This window comes from Sander lucioperca, chromosome 13 (genome assembly GCF_008315115.2).
Source record: "Sander lucioperca isolate FBNREF2018 chromosome 13, SLUC_FBN_1.2, whole genome shotgun sequence".
Classification (NCBI taxonomy): domain Eukaryota; kingdom Metazoa; phylum Chordata; class Actinopteri; order Perciformes; family Percidae; genus Sander; species Sander lucioperca.
This window is the reverse complement of record NC_050185.1, coordinates 28628711-28647650: the sequence shown is the minus strand read 5'-3', so window position 1 is coordinate 28647650 and position 18940 is coordinate 28628711. Positions and strand designations below refer to the sequence as shown.

The following is an 18940-nucleotide window of genomic DNA, read 5'->3' as shown; positions in this document are numbered from 1 at the left end:
CCTGTAGAACTGGCTTTTGACAACTGATGATTTATAACCCTATCAGTTGACAAGGTAAGCAAGCGTCAACACATCCGCCAAATGATATTTTTTCTCTCAGAAAATGACTTCCACTGACTTGTTGGTCATGTTGTTTGCACTTTGGCAACCAGTTTGGGAAGGCTACTTTGGAGATGTAATAGGTTACCGATTACAAGTTACCCCAATTATAATCTTGTATTGCCAGACCTTCCTCCACAGCGCTGCGGAGGAGGGTCTGGCGAGTCCACACAGCATTCTGGGATGGGAGAAAAACGTGCTCTGGTTTATTGGCATTTCTTTAAACCAATCACAATAGTCTTGGGCGGTGCTAAGCGCTGGATGGAGCAACGGTGCCGCTGCAAAATAGCCTCGGGAAGGAACTTGTTTTGGTGGAACGTGTACGTTCAAAAGTAGTTTTAGTCGTGCAACAGAAAACTCAGATTGGACAGATAGTCTAGCTAGCTGTCTGGATTTACCCTGCAGAGATCTGAGGAGCAGTTAACCATAGTCCTCACAAATCCACCAGAGTTTAGAACGCCAACACAAAGAAAGAGGAAGATGACGGACATCCGGCCAAAATGAGGGACATCCGGCGGAATTTCCGGCTGCATCTGAACAATCCCCTGAATGAAAAGTCGTCGATATAGACTACCTTAATTAAAATGTAAAAGTAGTGTATTACATTTAATTATTTTTTTGATTAATTTTCTAAATTTCTAATCCATTGATTCTGATAACTGTTATCCATTTTCATGTTTAAACCTGGCAGTGTTAACTTCACAGCAGTACTCAACACTGACTAGTATCAAACTCCTTTTTTATTTAAATCCCTTATCACATGAATTAAGATTATAATAATTATATTTTCAAGAACAGCCTCCACAAAGTCAGACTTCAGCACCTCTTTCAGGGTTCACACGCATTTTAACCAATACTTTTCCATGACCTTTTCATGACTTTTTGGCAAATTTCCATGACTATGTATTCCTGAAATTGTCAGTCACCATTGAACAATAAGAATAAAAATCTGTGTTAAAGTTTACCCTCAGAGGTTTAACAATAAAATGAATGACAATTTATGTGGTTCATAGTGGGAGTCGTAATATCGCGCCCCGAAGAGAACGGTGAGGTTAGGACGACGTGAAAATACATTTATTAAATCACATATTATTATGCTGTGTTAAAAAAAATTAAAATTCATCTTCAACACACATTAGAAGCCCAGTGTGTCACACGGAGGGTAGGCATGTCTTCCTTAACTTACATACCTGCAGATGTTTCTTGAGGTTGGACATCGACATTTCCGAAGTCGATAGCATTTTGACCGCAGGTAAACATTCTTTGCATTGCACGGTTACGTTCAAAACCCTTCTCAGATTTTTGTGTGAAATGCACTAAACGGCCGAGGCTGAAAAACAGCAAAAGAAGACATTGTGCACATACAATGTGCCAAGTAATAAATTAATATAATTCAACATATTGCCTAGCTTTTTACAGAAAATATTCAGATGTAACCCCTATTGTAATAGTGAACATTTTCATAGGTAAGTGTGATTTAATTACACATTTTTCCCCAGTAACTGTTACGGATTACCTTAATTTCGAACACAGCAACTCCTTAAAACTGGTGGAGACACATTTCCTGCTGCAGTTACCCTGTATAACGTATTCACTGAAAAACGTGAAGAAAATATGAAGGATGTGTAACGATACAGATAAATGAAAGGAGAACAAAACAGGTTGCTGAGTCATAAAAGGTAGCTGAACCTGCCTTGTGTGTACAGCGACAGAGCTCTTTATACTATGAAAACAGATTCTGAAGCGACCTTCAGACTTCACACACGTCGGTGCAGAAAACAAAATCAACAAACTGCTGTGTATGATTGTATTCCAACAAATGAAATCTTCTAATCTTTTACTTTGCATTTCATTTCCATGGTTTTCACATTCCAAATTTAATTGGAGGCACTGCAGAAAGACTACTGGAGGTTCTCACCTGTGACACACACACACACACACACACACACACACACACACACACACACACGCCTTTAAATTCAATTTGCCCCGTAAAGCTCCCAAAACTCCTCTTTATAATTCTTCCCTTTAAAAGCAAAGCCAGGCGAGCAATCCATGATCTTCTCCTTTTTGCTTCCAAATGCAAATGGATATCCTTGTTCTACAAAAGGCTTATTGAACGGCTCAGTGAGGAGGCTGACGCTTCCCATTGGTTTCCTGCAAAAAGAAAGCTAAAAAGATCTATTGCTGAAAGCCCGAGACGATCCTGTGATGCTCTAATTTCTCACCATACAGGAAAGTGATTCTGAAGCACGGAGAGGAATCCTCAAGAGACGGAGTTTAAAGCTACACCACATCTCATCTGCCACAATCACAAAGTAGATATAAGCACCCTTTCCCTACTATTTGAGACCAGAGGCCATTTAATTACTTTTAACAAAGTTTGAGCATGTTAAAGTCAAGTAAAATCAGTTTCAGCAACAGCTAGTTGTAACTCTTGTGGGGCCATCCTGATAGCTGAGTGTTTGAGGCAACGGTCAGGGTTAGGCATAGGGCTGGGTAACGTTCAAAAAATTCTATACCGGTACCGGTACCAATAACGGTTCCTAAAAGATATCTTTTTTGATACCAATTTCATAAAACAAAAAAACATTACACAACGAGGCACCGATCTATTTATATCTCAGCTCCTACTACGTGAGCCCCGTCTCTGCCTGTCTCTACGACATGTAACGTGAGACAGCCAATCACACGCATTTTTAGATCTCGGTACAGTAGAAGCATGCTGCATGCTTATTGGCTCACTGACGCTGATGAGACTCCTTAGGTATTGAAATTGGGTATTGAGTGACATTCAATGGCATTTTTCCGATACTATTTTTCCCAATACTAAGTATTGCATTTGGTACCCGGTCCTAGTTAGGCAGCCACAATCCTGCGTTAAGGTAAAGAAAGAGTTGTGGTTTTCATTAATAAAAATGCAAATTCTGTTTCTCATTTCTGCAAGGAATCAGTAAGGTTTTAAATGCAGGTACGTGATGTGGCGCAAAATTCAGTCTGCTGCATGAAAGTCAGACGTGCTACACGCCCATCCACCACCCACTTTCCGCCTCGCTACATTAAAAGGCACTCCCTGCTTCTTGCATTAGTACTGAAGGTTGCCATTGATTGCAAATTGTGAGGAGTGGAATCATCCAATTAGGGCGCAATTCCTCAGGATAGGGGGCTGGAAGAAGGGCTGTTGTGGATGTAGTCGTAATTTCTATGTAAGATAGTCTCTCCTGTCTAGCACCACCAGTGACTAACGGCAAAATGAACATAAATGATTTAAAGCTGTTATTAAGTGCTGTTCATTTTTGCGTTTTATCTATACAAAGTGACAAAATTAGCTCATTTGTATGCAAATGTAGAAATGATTTCGAGGATCGCTGCCTTTACATGTCAGACCTCTTTTACATATGTCATTAACATACAATTCATATCAGCTTTGGGTCCAGATAGGATTTAAAAGGGATGCAGATTCTTCTCTGAGAACAGATCTGAGATCAGTTGCTTTTTATCAAACACAGACTGCTGTGCTGGCCACAATCGCAAGAATACATTTCACGACTCATTTGTTAAAAACTGAGAATTGCATTGAATGCATTGTATTAAGCTACAGTGAACTGAGTCGAATGGAATCAAGCCGAACTTACTTGGTGTGAGTGAAGTGCCGTTGAATTGTTTGCCATCTGTTGAAATGAACTTAACATAGAAAGAGTACAGACCTGTGCTGTCGGCAGCTGATAAGCGAAGCACTGTGGTGTGTGTGTGTAAGCCTCGTATCTGCTGTTTGATTAGCGTTTTTGGGATTGTTGCTACTGAATGCCAGACACTTCCATGCGACGCACCGTTTGGCAGATGCAGACTGATCAACGTGTCAGCGCTGGCAGCCATGCAGCTGAGCTGTGAGTTGTATTTGTATGTGAGAGAGCATCTAACAGAGAAACAGAGACTGAATAGGTCTGTGCATGTGTGTGTGAATACAATGCTTTTATACTTTTGCATATAACGTGCAAAAAAAACCAGCATTGAAAATATCAACTGCAAAACATGGAATACACAGAAAGAAAGAAAGAAATGCAGTATACTGTGTATTAAACAAAAATGTGACCACATCTTGTGTGTGTGTGTGTGTGTGTGTGTGTGTGTGTGTGTGTCTGTCATAAATGTTTACTTAAATACATACACATATTATCACATATTCCCAAAGCCTGTACAAATGTACACAAAAGTATATAAACTGGGCTGTATACGTTAGGGCTCATATTCGAATGTCTGTTTCTGTTTACTATTCATGTAGACAGACAGACAGACAGACAGACAGACAGACAGACAGACAGATAGATATATTCAAATTTAGAATATTCGTTGACAGCCCTAGTATACTTGCGCTCATACTTGTCTTGGATTTTTTCTTTTATATTCTTAAACAATACGTCAGAGAGTGAAGAGGAGAGATTGTGCGCGTTGTGTTCATGACAAACAGCAATGCCTTTCTGTCACCCCAATAAAAGCTTGGGAGTTGTGTCACAAATCTCCTAGCAACCATGCCTGGAACCATTATACGGGCTCAGTTAAGAATCTGCACTAATTAAGAAATGTACTCTATGACAACCAGACTCCACTCTCCTCCGGTACAGCTGCCAATCAGAGAAGAACCTCATTAGCAAACAAGCTGCTAATGTGAAAGAAAGACGGGACCTGTTTACGTGAAGGTGGTGAAGAACAGCTGAAAAGTTACAGTTTTTCTCAACTGCTTAAACACATTTGCTCACTCTGACATCACATTTTCAAAACAGTTAACACACAGGATAAAACTGAAGCTCAATGGCCAAAATGACTCATTTTGTTAGCAAAATGCTCTAACACTCACAAAACATTAAAAGCATGCAACATAAGCAAATATTTCCATCAAACACCTCAACTTGTGGTCAAATTAATTTATTCTTTCAATCAATCATTACACAATGGACAACAAAATACAAAATACAGCCATCAATATGAAATATGACACTTTACAAACTCAAATGGATACTGGAAAAAAAAAAAAAAAAAGCTACCAAAGGAAACACCTTTAGATATATTTTATCTTTCACATTTAGTCCATTCGTTCTTGACGATTATGCCACAGGTTCTCATCAACATCGCATTGAATGTTTTCCCTTGCAATGCACCGAGGGAAATACCTCCTTGCGTGGCGCATCCATCCCTGGCAGTCCTCTGCACCTATTGCCAGGCAACCAGCATTCATTGCCTCCAGGAGGGGCATCTGCTCATATGGCCGGTGATCATACACCTTCCACCTCCAAGCAGAGAAGAACTCCTCGATTGGGTTCAGAAAAGGGGAGTATGCAGGAAGGAAGTGCATCATAATACGAGGCTGTGCTGCAAACCATTCGTTCACAAGGCGAGAGTGATGGAAAGCCACATTGTCCCAAATTATGACATACAGAGTCATGCCAGGCCTCAACAGCCCTCTCTCTTCGGGTGGAATCAGTATTTCTTTCAATGAATCAAGAAATGTGATGAGGCGTTCTGTATTGTATGGGCCAATGGTTGGTATGTGGCAAAGGACCCCATCATTGGAGATGGCAGCACACATGGTGATATTGGCACCCCTCTGACCTGGCACTGTGACAGTGGCCCTCTGCCCAATGATGTTCCTCCCGCGTCTCCTCACTTTACAGAGGTTGAAGCCGGCTTCATCCACAAAAATGAATTTGTGATGTGCCCCCTCAGCTTCAAGCTCCATTATTCTCTAAGAAAAAGAACAAATTCATAAAGCAAATTACAGTATTCCAGTTGCATGTAACTATGGTAACCAAGGTATTACAATAACAAAATCTGTACCTGCACATACTGGAATCGTGCCTCCTTTACGATGTCAGAGTTTCTTTGAAATGGAACTCGGTACAGCTGCTTCATTCTGACATGGTGGCGTTTAAGGACTCGATCTATAGTTGCCAAACTCACACTGTTTATATTTCTAAATGCTCCCTGATCTGCAATTACTGCTGCCTGGATTTCACGCAGTCTGATTGCATTGTTTGCCACTACCATATCTACCATATCTACAATGGCAGACTCCTGTTCAATACTAAATATCTTTCCTCTGCCACCAGTGTGTGGTAATGTGTGGATCCTATAAAGTAAAAGCAAAAAGCATGTCAAAATTGACATTACTGTATGACAGTCACATAAATGGGATTGATAAAACATCTGCATTACTGTAGACACAGTTTGTTCTGCTAACAGGGCAATACAGTAAAGCTGAAATACACAGTGGTATACATTACAGTAACACTGTGAATTACCTGTTCTCATTCCGAAAAAGCCTGACAATAGATGCCACAGTGCTCCGAGTCAGAATGGGCTGGACCCTTTGTCCAGCCTCTCTAAAGGACAAGCCATGATTGATGACATGGTCAATAATTGTTGCCCGAATTTCATTTGAAACTTGAGCTCGATTTTGTCCTCTTGCTGCTGCAGCTCCTCCACCACGCATACGGGCTCCTCTTCCTCTGGCCCTTCTGCCATGGCCTCCACCAAGCATACGGGCTCCTCTTCCTCTGGCCCCTCTGTCATGGCCTCTTACTCTATGGCCTCTTTGATCCATGCTTGCAAATAGCAACACAGAGGTGGCATCTTTTATAGATGGATGAGGACTGATTGCTGATTGAAGAGTTGTGCAAATGAGTTTCACACAGGTGCATAGAGTTTTCTAATTATGCAAGTACTTTCTATCAGCTGTGAATAGATGTTTTCCTTTTGTTCACCACAGTGAATCCAATAGAGTTCGGGGTCTTTCAATGAGATCTGTGGTAACTGTTTTGACAAAGGGTGTGAAAAATGTGTGTAACAAATGAAAAAGTGTTAAAACATTTGCAAGAGAAGACTTCTGCTGTGCTAATAATGTGATGATGAAGATAAAGCGGATCCCAGTTTCATTTAGTGTGTCTTAGCAAATGAGAAAAACTGTAATTGCTAAAATACAGTGTGGAACTTTAGTGAGAAACAAAAAGAGATTCCCAGATGTATTTTTTAAAGGTAAATTCAAAGTTATTTATATAGCACCAGCAAGACATTCTGCATAAAGTGCTCAAAACTATGATAAAACAAGTTTGAAAGAGAAAGCATATAGCTCAAGTAGCTTAGAATTAGAACATATACTTCTTACTTCCATGAGGTTAAAAAAGAGAAAAGTCAGTGGAGCTGATCAACAAATTGAGGGTAAAAACAAGGCTAACAAGATTTTAGCAGGCATTTAAAAGCTTCCATTTTTGTTTCTCTCCTTGAGTCCAAAGAGATAATATTCCAGAACGTTGTTCCATAATTGCAGAAGGTAGTTCCCCATAGGGGTTTCAGTTTTTGCTACTAAGCAGAAAAGTTAATGGATCGGAGGAATCTTGTAGTGATATATCTATATAGTATATCAACGACAGTCAGGGACAAGTCCATGAAAAGATTTATGAACAAGGACTGGGATCATAAAATATATCCCAAGACTGACTGGAAGTCGGAACAAGGACTTTAGAACAGGACTGATGTGATTGCTTTCATTTATAACAGGCCTGATCTGTTCTTTGAATAATGGACTGCGGTTTAAATGGTGTTCCTTATATGCAACTGGAAAGTTAGATAAAAGTGAATGATAACTCCCAGTAAGTGAAGTAATGTGCTCAGATATATTTAACTGTGAGTACAATGTATCTATTTTCCTTTCTTGGACCAATAACTGGAATCTCAAGTTTTTTTTGGTTGAGTTGGATAGAAATTGGGGTCATTTATACACTGATATCAGTATCAACGGCTATATAGAGTTGGGTGTATTGCATAGCAATAGCTCATGAATGATGACCTGTGGTGTTAACATTTAAAACAAAACAAAAAATAAGTGGAGCCAGAATTGAACCATGTGGCACTCCATGATGAGCAGTCATTGGGTCAGATTAAGATGTTGGGATCTAATTGGAAACCAGACTCGACCTTTTTAAACAAGCAGTTGCTAAGACTAGTTGAGAGCAGATTGATTTTTTGCAAGACTGTACGACTGCTGTTTTTTTTTTGTTTTTTTTTTCAGAAAATGGTTGAAAACCATTTAGCAGATTTGGTCAACGGGCACAAAACTAAATTAAACAAGTCAAGTTTGCCCTAACTACTTTGTGCAACAGAATTTTGTCGGTAAAAACATATTCTAATGTTTAATGTTTAATTTAGATATCACACATATGCTGTTCCTCTCTGAAGAATAAAAGACAAATGCATAAGACAAATGATCAGCACTCAGCCTCAAAAACAGAGAAATTGTATTCAGAGTAAGGCCATTATAGTTATGATCTAGTTCTGCCTCAGAATGCAAAATCCTATGTTTTCAGTCTTTGAGAGGGAGGTAAATAATTGGTGAGTGTGTGAAATTAAACATACATGAACATGCACCTAGTGGTTGCAATTTAAGCCAAAAAAAAAAAAAAAAAAAAAACCTCCTCCGGCTTTATGAGCATTTTAAAACCCACCTCCAAAGCTCCACCTCAATCCCGAGCGTCTCTGCTCTGCCATGGGCTGACTAATCCTGCACGTTATCACTGTGATAGCGTTCCTCAGCTACAGTTTAGTGCAACAATTTCCTTAAATACTCGACAGAGATTGCACTCTGCAGTTCTCCTTAAGTAGAGCCAAGACACCGGCTCTGTTATTTAACATTTAAACCACAGTTTAAATAATGAAACAGGGATTGATGGATGAGGGCCGGGGTTAGGGAGAGGTAGGATCTGATAAGTGAGCCGTTGCCCGTCAGCAGAAAATGATCAGGGATAAAACTTCCAGCGAAAGTGAAACGGGTCTTTTATGGACAACCAGGCGAGACGATGGGAGTGCAGAGAGCAGTCATGTCACGTCCAACCACTCAACTGTAGCGAGAGGAGTGTGCGCCCGAGAGAGAATAGGTGTGTGTGTACCTATAATCACGCATTTTCTAACTTGGTGCTTGTTTCCTGCAGAGGAGAGAGTGAAGTAAAGGCCGAATTTGAAGGACTGCAGTGGCTCGTTTTACTCTGCCGCTGTGTTTAAATTTGTGATCCACAGCAAGAGGAAGTGCTTTAATAGATCACAGAGAGAGTAGCAGAGAATTGAAATATGAGCTTTGGAGACAGTCAAGACAGGTAATAACCGTTTGAACTTTAGGACTCCAGACCCTAGGAAACATTTACCAAGTCATTTTCCCAATGTTCGCATTTATATTTTCTTTGTAAACTAGTGTTTGGAGAAAAAAGACCTTGATCTCTGTTAGGTCTACCCAGTGAAATAAACAGGGGGAACAATTGAATGGTAGTAAGTAGTAGTAGTAGTAAGTTGAAAAGTATAACATATTGGATTGGATACAGAAAAACTAAATCATTGGAGCATATTGTGGAAATGAGGTGATATGATTGATTAATCATATATGTTGACACTGAAGCAGAAGGAAACGACTCAACGACAAGGAAAAACAAGCAACGTCACGTATAAAGACCGTACTGAAACCAGACTGACTGTTGATTTTACAGGGGGGGTGTCATTGTTGAACCGATTGCTTCCCGCCTTTATTCACCAAGGATTCTCATTTTTCTTTTCCTTTGTTCTTTCAGTTGTAGGGTTTAATTTCTTCAGAGGCCTCTGTCTTTTATGTACACAGCTCTTGCCCAGTGCATCAAATTGGTCCCCAAGACTCAAGTTGTCACGCAGCAACCTGATAGACTGAACTCCCACCTAATTATTGTTTGTTGTTTGATATATTATTGAATACACTGAGTTCTCTTTGTGTGTTTGCAGAGACCTATTCATCTGAAGTTGCAGGGCAATGATCAGAAGATCATGTTTGGCAAGAAACATATCTGACCTGTCTGAACAAAATGCACTTTGTTTTCTTAAATAGGCCTTTAAAATAGGGCTGCACAATATGAGGAAAATATCTAATTGTGATTATTTAGACTGATATTGCGATTGCAACATATCTCACGATATTGGAGGGAATGATAATATTTGTATCATAATTGTCATTTTCATTGAAAAATATGAACATTTTCGACGAATTTATGCGAGGATCTAGTCTGGCTATCACCAGACCATTACAACACGGGAAAAGATCCTTACAGACCAAGACACAGTTAGATACACTTTTAGGAGGTGCTCCACTTGAGCATCTAGAGATATTACAGATAATAAATGTGGTGATCGTGCAGCAGGTCCAGAGGGAAGAAAGAAAGAAGAGCATAGTGTGGTCAGTAAAGTCATCATCTGTGCAGAGGTTCAGTGTAGTATAGACACACCGCAGAGCTTATAAAGATCTTATTTCTCTCCATAACTTAAGGCACAATCTCCAGCGGCCTCATTACGAGTATCATATAAATACATAGCCGGGGACCTTGATTTGTTCAATAATTCAGCTGCTGCCTCAGACTGCAGCTGCCGAAGTCAAGTCTGGAGGATGTTATTAATACTGAGTGGAGAACACATCTCCTGTGTGTGTGAGTAATAGCATTGGGCAATTGGATGAATACATTGGGAATCGCCGATGGACGGTCGGTGGAAATTCCCTTTGCTTATACAATGTTTTTTTACTCTACTTACCTGGATATTGCATACAAAATTACTTGCTTATACAGTGTTTTTTACTGTAATTACCTGGATATAACATAAAAAGTGTAAGTAGTCAATCTTGTGACTACACACAGAAAGGCACTGACAGAAGATGATGTGACTATCAACAAAAAAAACTAAAATAATAAAGAGCAACGTCCTGTAAATATATATTTTTTGAAAAGCATCACACAGTCTGATTAAAGTATTTATATATCTAATGAGACCAGATTTACTCACACAACTGAAAGCTACATTACATTTTTTTGGTCACTAGGTGGTAGAAGAACCCTAGCAGCTGATGGGCAAACCAACCAGACATATCACCTGATAAAATTGTCAAGGCTAACTTAGCAAACACATTTAGTGAACTAAATCTGGTGGTGAACTTATTTTTGGAATTGATTTGACTGAATGGAACCATGACTGTTTGTTAGACTGAAACATTTACTCTTAAGTCATTTCATTTAAGTAACTAATTTTGTTGCTAAGGTCATTATGTGCATGAACTAACTGATAACATGCTCGCTTGACGCAAACATGCTAGCTAGATGCAAACATGCTAGCGATAGCCAGCCAGTATAGCCTGCCAAGCTTACCAATTAATTTTTTTTTTATACAAGAGACCTATTTGTACCATTGACTCCTATCTCACAACTTGTTGCCTCTTTGTAAAGCAGTTTCTTCTCCAACGGAGCAGGTTGATATGAGAAAGGATGGCAGCGACACAGCAAATTTGATAGCTTCCTCCATTTTGGACTCTCGCTGGCTTGCAGTTGTTTCAAAAGTTGGCACTTTCGAGAATGTTTGCAATTGGTCGACAGTGCATATTCACGTTAAAATTCACCCAAGCGGAACTGTAGTCAATGGCTCAATGTGGATTTTTTTTTTTTTTTAATGAATCCACATGTGACAATATCCATTAAAATTACTTAATTTCAGTCTGAAATGCTGACACACTGACAGAACACCTCCTCTTATTTCTCAGCAGAGAAACTTGTCTGGCAAACAGTCACATTGACGTATCACAGGAACAGAGTGGTTTAAAATGCAAGAACCTTGAGCATCATTGTAAAGAATCAAAGACAAAAGAAGGGAAAACAGTAAAAATCACAGCTCACTCGCTCACTCATTCACTGTGCAATTACTTAATTTACTCACATACATACCTGGACACTCTAACTGCTCTTAACTGCTAATTTATTCACTGTATAATAACACAATGCCATACACAGTCCTATATATATATCTTTATTTATCTGTAGTTTATTTTATTTTTATTTTTTACTGTGTGTTTACTTCCTATATTTAGCTAGAAGTTTATTGTTATTCTTATACGGTATTTTCTATACTGTATTTTTTTATACCCCTTTATTTTCTATACAAGTGTTTTGTAAGCTGCTGAAATCTGCTGCTGGAAATCTAATTTCCTTGCGGGAGTCATCCCAAAAGGATCAATAAAGAGAAGTCTAAGTCTAAGACAAACAATGCACTACAGTAAATGTAAAATCATGCTTTTACACTAATATGGATTGATTCAAACTCATTCACTCAGTGGACTTATCCAGCTGTACAGCTTCAGTCCCTCGAGGATTTCGCGATCACAACAATTCACGCAAATTTAACCAATCACCGTGAATTCAGTGTGACTCGCAATTTTGACCAATCACTGCAACTTCATTGCAAATTTGACCAACAACCGGCGTTTCCCACAACTTCAACCAATCACAGCAGTCCAACGTGCCAGACTTTGCGTCAGTATGTGACTCTGAGAGCCACTGACCAAGCGGGAGTGAGAACGGGTTGACGTAACACACGTACGTCACCAATTTCATTTCCTTGTTTTTGATATGAAGACGAGACGTGTGTGACTCGAACATCTCACATTTACCAACAAAACGTACAGCGAAAGACCGTGCAAAACATTCAGACCGTCCTGCCAACCTGTATACATTTTAACATCAATGTACGCTGTAACGATTTTTCACTCTAATGTCGCTGAAAGCTGCTGCGGTTTCAATCCTGTCGGCTCTCTGCAGCGGGCGGGGCTGCTGCTCAGTTCCCCCTGTGGCTGACTCGCACACACACACACACACACACACACACACACACACACACACACACACACACACACACACACACACACACACACACGGTGGATGCAGGAAAAAACGGAGATGAGATTTACAGGATTACCTGAATTAAGCAGAGCTACGCTCGTTATTTTAAGTACAATGATAAGTTAAAGTCAGTACTTTATTAAACCGTATGAATGTGTGTCCCAGGCCAGGTTAGGAAATTAACTAACAATGTCAAGATCAACAAGCCACTGACACATATGTTCAAATTTGATTAATTCAATAATTTATATTTTTTGTCTTAAATCCACCAGCCATTTTCATATTATACCAACATTTGCATCATCCTGAGCCTTTTTGGTAAGGTTGCTAGGAAAACTCAGCCCAGCTTTATTCTCCCCAAAACAAGTTTATTTTAAAAGAAGTATACCAAAAAAAAAAAAAAATCGCAACTTTTTAATGCAATTTTCACTGTCTCCGCAACTTCACTGCAACAAAAATACTAAAGACATTGCAACTTTTATTGCAATTTTTCACAAAAGCTGCCGCACAATCAGGCATTTTGGGCCGCAACAATCTCAAAAAAAGGCTGCGAGATCCTGGAGGGACTGGTTTATTTTCTATTCCTCAGTTCAGCTAAGCAGAAGGTCACAGTATTTTCTTTTCTTTACATTTTTCTTCATATAACATCACTGTTAAAAGGTGCAGTAGGTAAGACTTAAAAAACTAACTTTCTGCCATATTTGCTGAAACTGACCCTATGTTCCAGTAGAACTACCACCTCCAGCCTGTAGTGTGATTTGCAGAAATCCACCGCTCCCTGTTCAGATGCACCAATCAGGGCCAGGGGGGGTGTCTAACTGCGTGTCAATCACTGCTCATGCACACACATTCATTCTCCCTTGTGGGGGGAGGGGCTTAGGAGACCATTTTAGGCTTTAACGGAAAGGGGGGAGGGACTGAGAAGTTGTCGATGTTCAATTTTTTTTGGCTAAGTCCTGGATCTTCACAATCCTACCTACAGCACCTTTAAGTGAAAACCTCGTATGTCCAAAACCGTTTTTCAGGAAATGAAAGAAGGCTAACTTGAAAACATTTTATTGAGCTATGTATCTCAGACGAAGTCAGACGAAATAGCCTCGTCACTGTTTAAATATTTGCTAAACCTACAGACAGACATAAAAGGGTGACCAACCGTCTTTTATGAAAAAAATTTCCCGGCTGTCACCGTAGGTTTTTTAAGCAGATTTCTTCATGATTAATGCCAATGAATCAACCACTAACACGTTCCTGACAGATTTCCGAGCAGATGATTGCCCACAGATCAGCAGCAGCTGTCTTCTTGATGTTCAAAAATAACAGAAAGAAAGAGATCAAAAACTCAGTGAAGAGATTTTCCTGTTTAGCATCTTGTGTGAAGTAATGTTGGCGTCTCGCAGAGCCTATTGCAGCTAGCGTTAGGCTTGGCCAGACACACAGCTCCCTGCTGCACTCCACAGTTCTGATGTCTCGCCAGTGCTGTTTGCAAAGCTTTCTGTGGCAATCTGTGATCATCTTACTTTATTTGATTTTTTTAGCAATACAGAAATGTGTGGCCTGCCGAAATAAAACTCTACTGACATGTTGAGTTTCAAACTTTAAAACATCCAAACCACAATATTTTGCATTAGTCCTCGCTTTAATCATCAAAAGTTGTTCATAGTTTCTATTTACAAGTATTTTTTTTTTGTTTTTATTAAATCTTACTGGGTAGAAATCTTTAGTTCATTGTCCAAGGTCATTGGGAAAGCAATTGATCCAAATACTATGGTAGCATTGTTTGGCGTAATTCCACCCATGCTATCACTCTCTTCCTCAGAAAAAGGCTTTGTAACTTTTGTCACTCTACTCGCCAGACACTTGATCTTATTACAGTGGAAATCTCCGGCACCAGCTCTGCATACCCGCTGGATAAGGGAAGTCCAATTGGAAATACTAAGGGGCTCACTGAGAAAATTCAATACAATATGGGACCCCTTCTTTCAATACATTCAAGACGTGCATTTTCCAAATATCCCTGAGTGATGTACTTACTGATATGATATGACGGGCAGCAGACCAGCCCACAGCCTTTGTTTTTGGTTTTCTTTTCTTTCTTTGTCTCTTGTTTGTAGTGTATTGTCTTAAAGCAGCCATATTATGCTCATTTTCAGGTTCATAATTGCATTTTAAGGTTGTACCAGAATAGGTTTACATGGTTTAATTTTCAAAAAACACCATATTTGTGTTGTACTGCAGTGCTCTCTCTCACTGCTGCAGATCCTCTTTTCACCTGGTCTCTGTTTTAGCTACAGAGTGAGACCTCTTTTCTTCTTCTTCTTCTTCTTCTGTACTATCTTTGATTGCACTGCACATGCCCAGTAGCTCAGATGTAGATCATGTCAGCTAGCTAGCTCCATAGACAGTAAAAGAAAGGCTGTTTCTACAACTTTGGTCAGTTACAAGGCAGGATTAGCTGGGAGACTTCTAAATGAGGGCGCACATGTAAGTAGTTCTTTTGTAGATTATGGTGAACTTGTGTGTGTTGTAGCAGTGCTTTGCTATTGAGAACGAGGTAGCATGCTAGCGTTAGTATGCTAACGCTAGCCATAGCGGTAGCATGCTAACGCTACGAGCTAATGGTTGCGGTTAGCCTGCTCGTTTCGGCTTGTGACGTCACAAGCCGTGCCGATTTTGAACAGCTCACCCAGAGACTGAAGGCAGGACACATTCAGAAACCGTATCTCACTCTAAACAGCATGGGTGGATTTTTTTCAAAGTTTGTATGTGTGTGGAAGCACCAGAGACACAACATAACACCCCAAATCCCAGAAAAAGTGATTTTTTCATAATATGGGCACTTTAATAGTGCTCTGTCTTTGCTTTAACATTTGCATGATACCCTGTTTGGAACAACTTTGCAATTTTCATTGTTTTGTTTACATCATTGTTGGGGAAAAAAAATGTTTATCATAAAATTCTAAATGTATTATGTGCACAGCACAGCTCCTGAAAAACCATTCAAAGCTGAAGCTGAAAGATCCTGGCAACTGATCGCTAAGACTCTTTTGGCAGACTCAATAACGATCGTACGTGGTCAAGAGTGGTAATGCCTGCTGGTTTTATGTATCACTACTGCTTATTGAAGCACTTGGTGCAAGTCCTTTGACTCTTTGTCTCCCTCTGACTCTTTTTTCAGTCTCTAGGGATCAAGTCACGGACAATTGGGTTGGCACCCAGCAGCACTGAAGCCCCGTCTTTCCTGACTGAGCGAGGTGCAAGTGCTGTTCACACTTTCACGCCGAGATTGAAACATTTGCATAACAGAGCTTCCCAGTTCAACCTGCTGGTGTTCCAAGGTAAATTGCAATATACTATTAGAGGTAGGGGTGTAAATCATGTTTTCATCACGGTATGATATTATATTGATTACTTTTTGAGAACTTAACTATTTCATTACTGAGCTCTTCTAGACATTTAAATTAAAAATAAACTACTCTTTTTAATAAAAATAATAAATATAAAGTGGGAATTTAAAAATAAAGGTGCATCCTAAAGATGACAATATGTATCGATTTTTATATATATATATATATATATATATATATATATATATATATATATATATATATAATATTTTTATATAATATTGGATCGAATGGATAATATATATATATATAAAAAATAGTCATGTATATATGCGACAAATGACAAAGTAGGCTCACATCCCAACATGAAAACTTCCTACACATTGTAAGGAAAAAGTATACTAGCTTCTGTTATTATGAGTAATGAAAGCTCAAAGCCGTGCGAAGCATCTGGGCCCATTGTGGGTGAGATGGTTGGAAAAATATGGACCGGACTGCTTGAGATGTTTGTCATATTGGTAAAAATGGAACACTAAGTACAAACAAAGACTGAAGTTGCATTGTTGACACTGTATAACAATCTATATAAGCATATAAAGAGAAATTCATATTTTATCTGCTTTTATATGTTTAACTGTTTTAATTGCTCTTTAATGTTTCATTTCTTATACTGCACTGTAACTTTTATTCTTGTATTTTAACTGTTTTAAATTTTTTATTCTGTTTTCATGTAAAGCACTTTGAATTGCCCTGTTGCTGAAATGTGCTCTACAAATAAAGCTGCCTTGCCTTGCCTTGCCTTACACCTGACTGGACTACTTGGTCTTTCATTTTTCAGTTTTGAAAAATGCATCCGCTCCCACAGAATCATGATCGAAATGAAGCATGGCTCAGCAACTGAACAGGTATCAAATTCATGTCTATTACATTTAGTTTAGATAGTTTTTTTTTTTTTTTTTTTTTTAGGTTTTCAAAGAAAACTATGCTTTATTAAAACTTGGGCTTTATTGTCAGAGCTGACTGCTGTTGTTTCTTTGCCCCATCTGACCTATTTTTAGCAATGCTGTTGTGTTGCCAGAGCTCAGCAATTGCTTTGGGGAGTGCAATGTTATTATAACTCATAGGATGATGGCTGGTGCTAAGGAATAAAACTCAAGCTGGCATCAAACAAAGTTTTCTTTTCATGTTCAGAGGCAAAGAGAGTCTTGTCATCCCTTGAACACTCCCCAAAGTTTGCCGATTGTTTAGCTAGTTGGCCAAGGCTTGATTCTGTGTTTTTTTCCAGACTTGTTGGGACTCAACTTCATACAAATCCACACATTCACAGCAAGGGTCTGTCGAACTGAATGTTGAAGCAATGGTTCCACATTTGAGAAATACGCTTACTTGTTATTTATTACAAGAAGGTTGACACTACTCTAATGGGTGTATGGTAAACGGTAGACAGTCAGCTTAGCTTAGCACAAAGACTGCAATGAACCGTAAACAGCTAGCCTGGCTCTGTCCAAAGACAGCAAACAAGAAGCTAGTGAACTTTAGATGTGCTAGTTGGCAGATTTTGTTGAGAATGGTATTGATCTCATCAAGAATGCAAATAAGCATATTTGCATAACTAAACTATTCCTTTAACAACTAAGCAGTTTAAGAGGCAGGTTCAGTAACGATTGTTCAACCAATAAGTAATTTCATCAACTGTAATTGGCCCAAGTTGGACAAATCATTCCAGTCTGGGTCAGTTGGCATTGGACGTATAACATAATTGTCATTGAACATAATTTGTTGTTTTGCAGAATTGTCACGTCAACGTTCTTGTCTGGCAATATCACAGTCCTTCCAGAAAAATGCGGAGTTTTTTTGTGATTGTTGCAGACAAAAATCCTTATGTGGCACGTTTTCTTAAAATATGCGATGGAATATGCAGGATATTTATGCAATTTTATGCGATGAAATTGCGGGAACTTGCAAAAATTGCGGGAACTTGCAAAAACTGAGGTTTCATCATGGCTTCATCGTGGGGTTTGCAGCTTTTCGATGATGTTCACGTTGCGTAATTACGTCACTTCATAACGTTCCCATGGCAACAGGGGAAAATGGCTGCTCTTGTGTGAAGTAAACGCAACATTTTTCAACTTTCTGCTAAGATATATATGTGACTTTTTTGCAACGAAAATGCGGGGATTATGAAATCATGCAAGCCCTGCATATTTTGTACGGAAATCGGCAATTTATGCGGCAAAAGTGCGGCGTATTTGAAAAAATGCGGCCCTCGCATAAATATGCGGACTTCAGCTGATTATGCATTGAATTATGCGATCGCATAATTGCGTTTTTCTGGAGGGACTGTTATCAGGTAGGGATTTTGCACACAGACATACCAGTGGTAGTCGTTCGTTTTCTAATTCGATCTAATTTCAAAACTTTCGAGTCACTTCTCTGTCCACTAATAAAGGTATCCAAAGAAATTTGAAGTAATGACATTTGGATGATTGAGCGGGATACGTGATGATGATTGAGGATCACCAAGAGCCCTGGAATTGGAAATGCGGAGATGCAGGACTCCAAAATGGAATGTGTTTTAAGATTAAAGCTGGTTCATTACTTTCTTCCTAGTCTCACATTGCCAGACCTTCCTCCACAGCGCTACGGAGGAGGGTCTGGCTAGTCCACACAGCATTCCAGGATGGGAGAAAAACGTGCTCTGGTTTATTGGCATTTCTTTAAACCAATCACAATGGTCTTGGGCGGTGGAAAGCGCATGACGGAGCAGTGGTGCCTCTGCAA

General features: G+C 39.3%; 2 protein-coding genes across 6 annotated transcripts in view; both read right to left on the bottom strand.

Moving 5' to 3' along the window:
• Positions 1-18940, bottom strand: part of sgcd (sarcoglycan, delta (dystrophin-associated glycoprotein)) — a 375763-nt gene that overhangs the window by 192064 nt on the left and 164759 nt on the right. Inside the window, exon 1 of one of the 5 annotated variants that reach the window (XM_036008802.1) lies at positions 3807-3828. The exons of 3 other annotated variants lie outside the window; for them this stretch is intronic. The gene's annotated coding sequence lies outside the window, so the exon portion shown is untranslated. Of the gene's footprint in view, positions 1-3734; positions 3758-3806; positions 3829-18940 lie in introns of those variants that run through there. One more of the 5 variants, XM_036008799.1, reaches the window with a different exon arrangement.
• LOC118496576 lies at positions 5171-6012 on the bottom strand. The gene is made up of 2 exons (XM_036008803.1): positions 5932-6012; positions 5171-5839 (listed from the first exon to the last, which is right to left on the bottom strand). The coding sequence occupies exons 1-2, from the start codon at positions 6004-6006 to the stop codon at positions 5180-5182; spliced, it is 735 nt and encodes a 244-aa protein (XP_035864696.1). The 5' UTR covers positions 6007-6012; the 3' UTR covers positions 5171-5179.

Excerpts from the sequence above, each read along its gene's own strand:
- LOC118496576 (XM_036008803.1), bottom strand. The coding sequence starts at position 6,006 with ATGAAGCAGCTGTACCGAGTTCCATTTCAAAGAAACTCTGACATCGTA. Across the intron at positions 5,840-5,931 it reads CACGATTCCAGTATGTGCAG|AGAATAATGGAGCTTGAAGC; the intron begins GTACAGATTTTG and ends TCTTTTTCTTAG.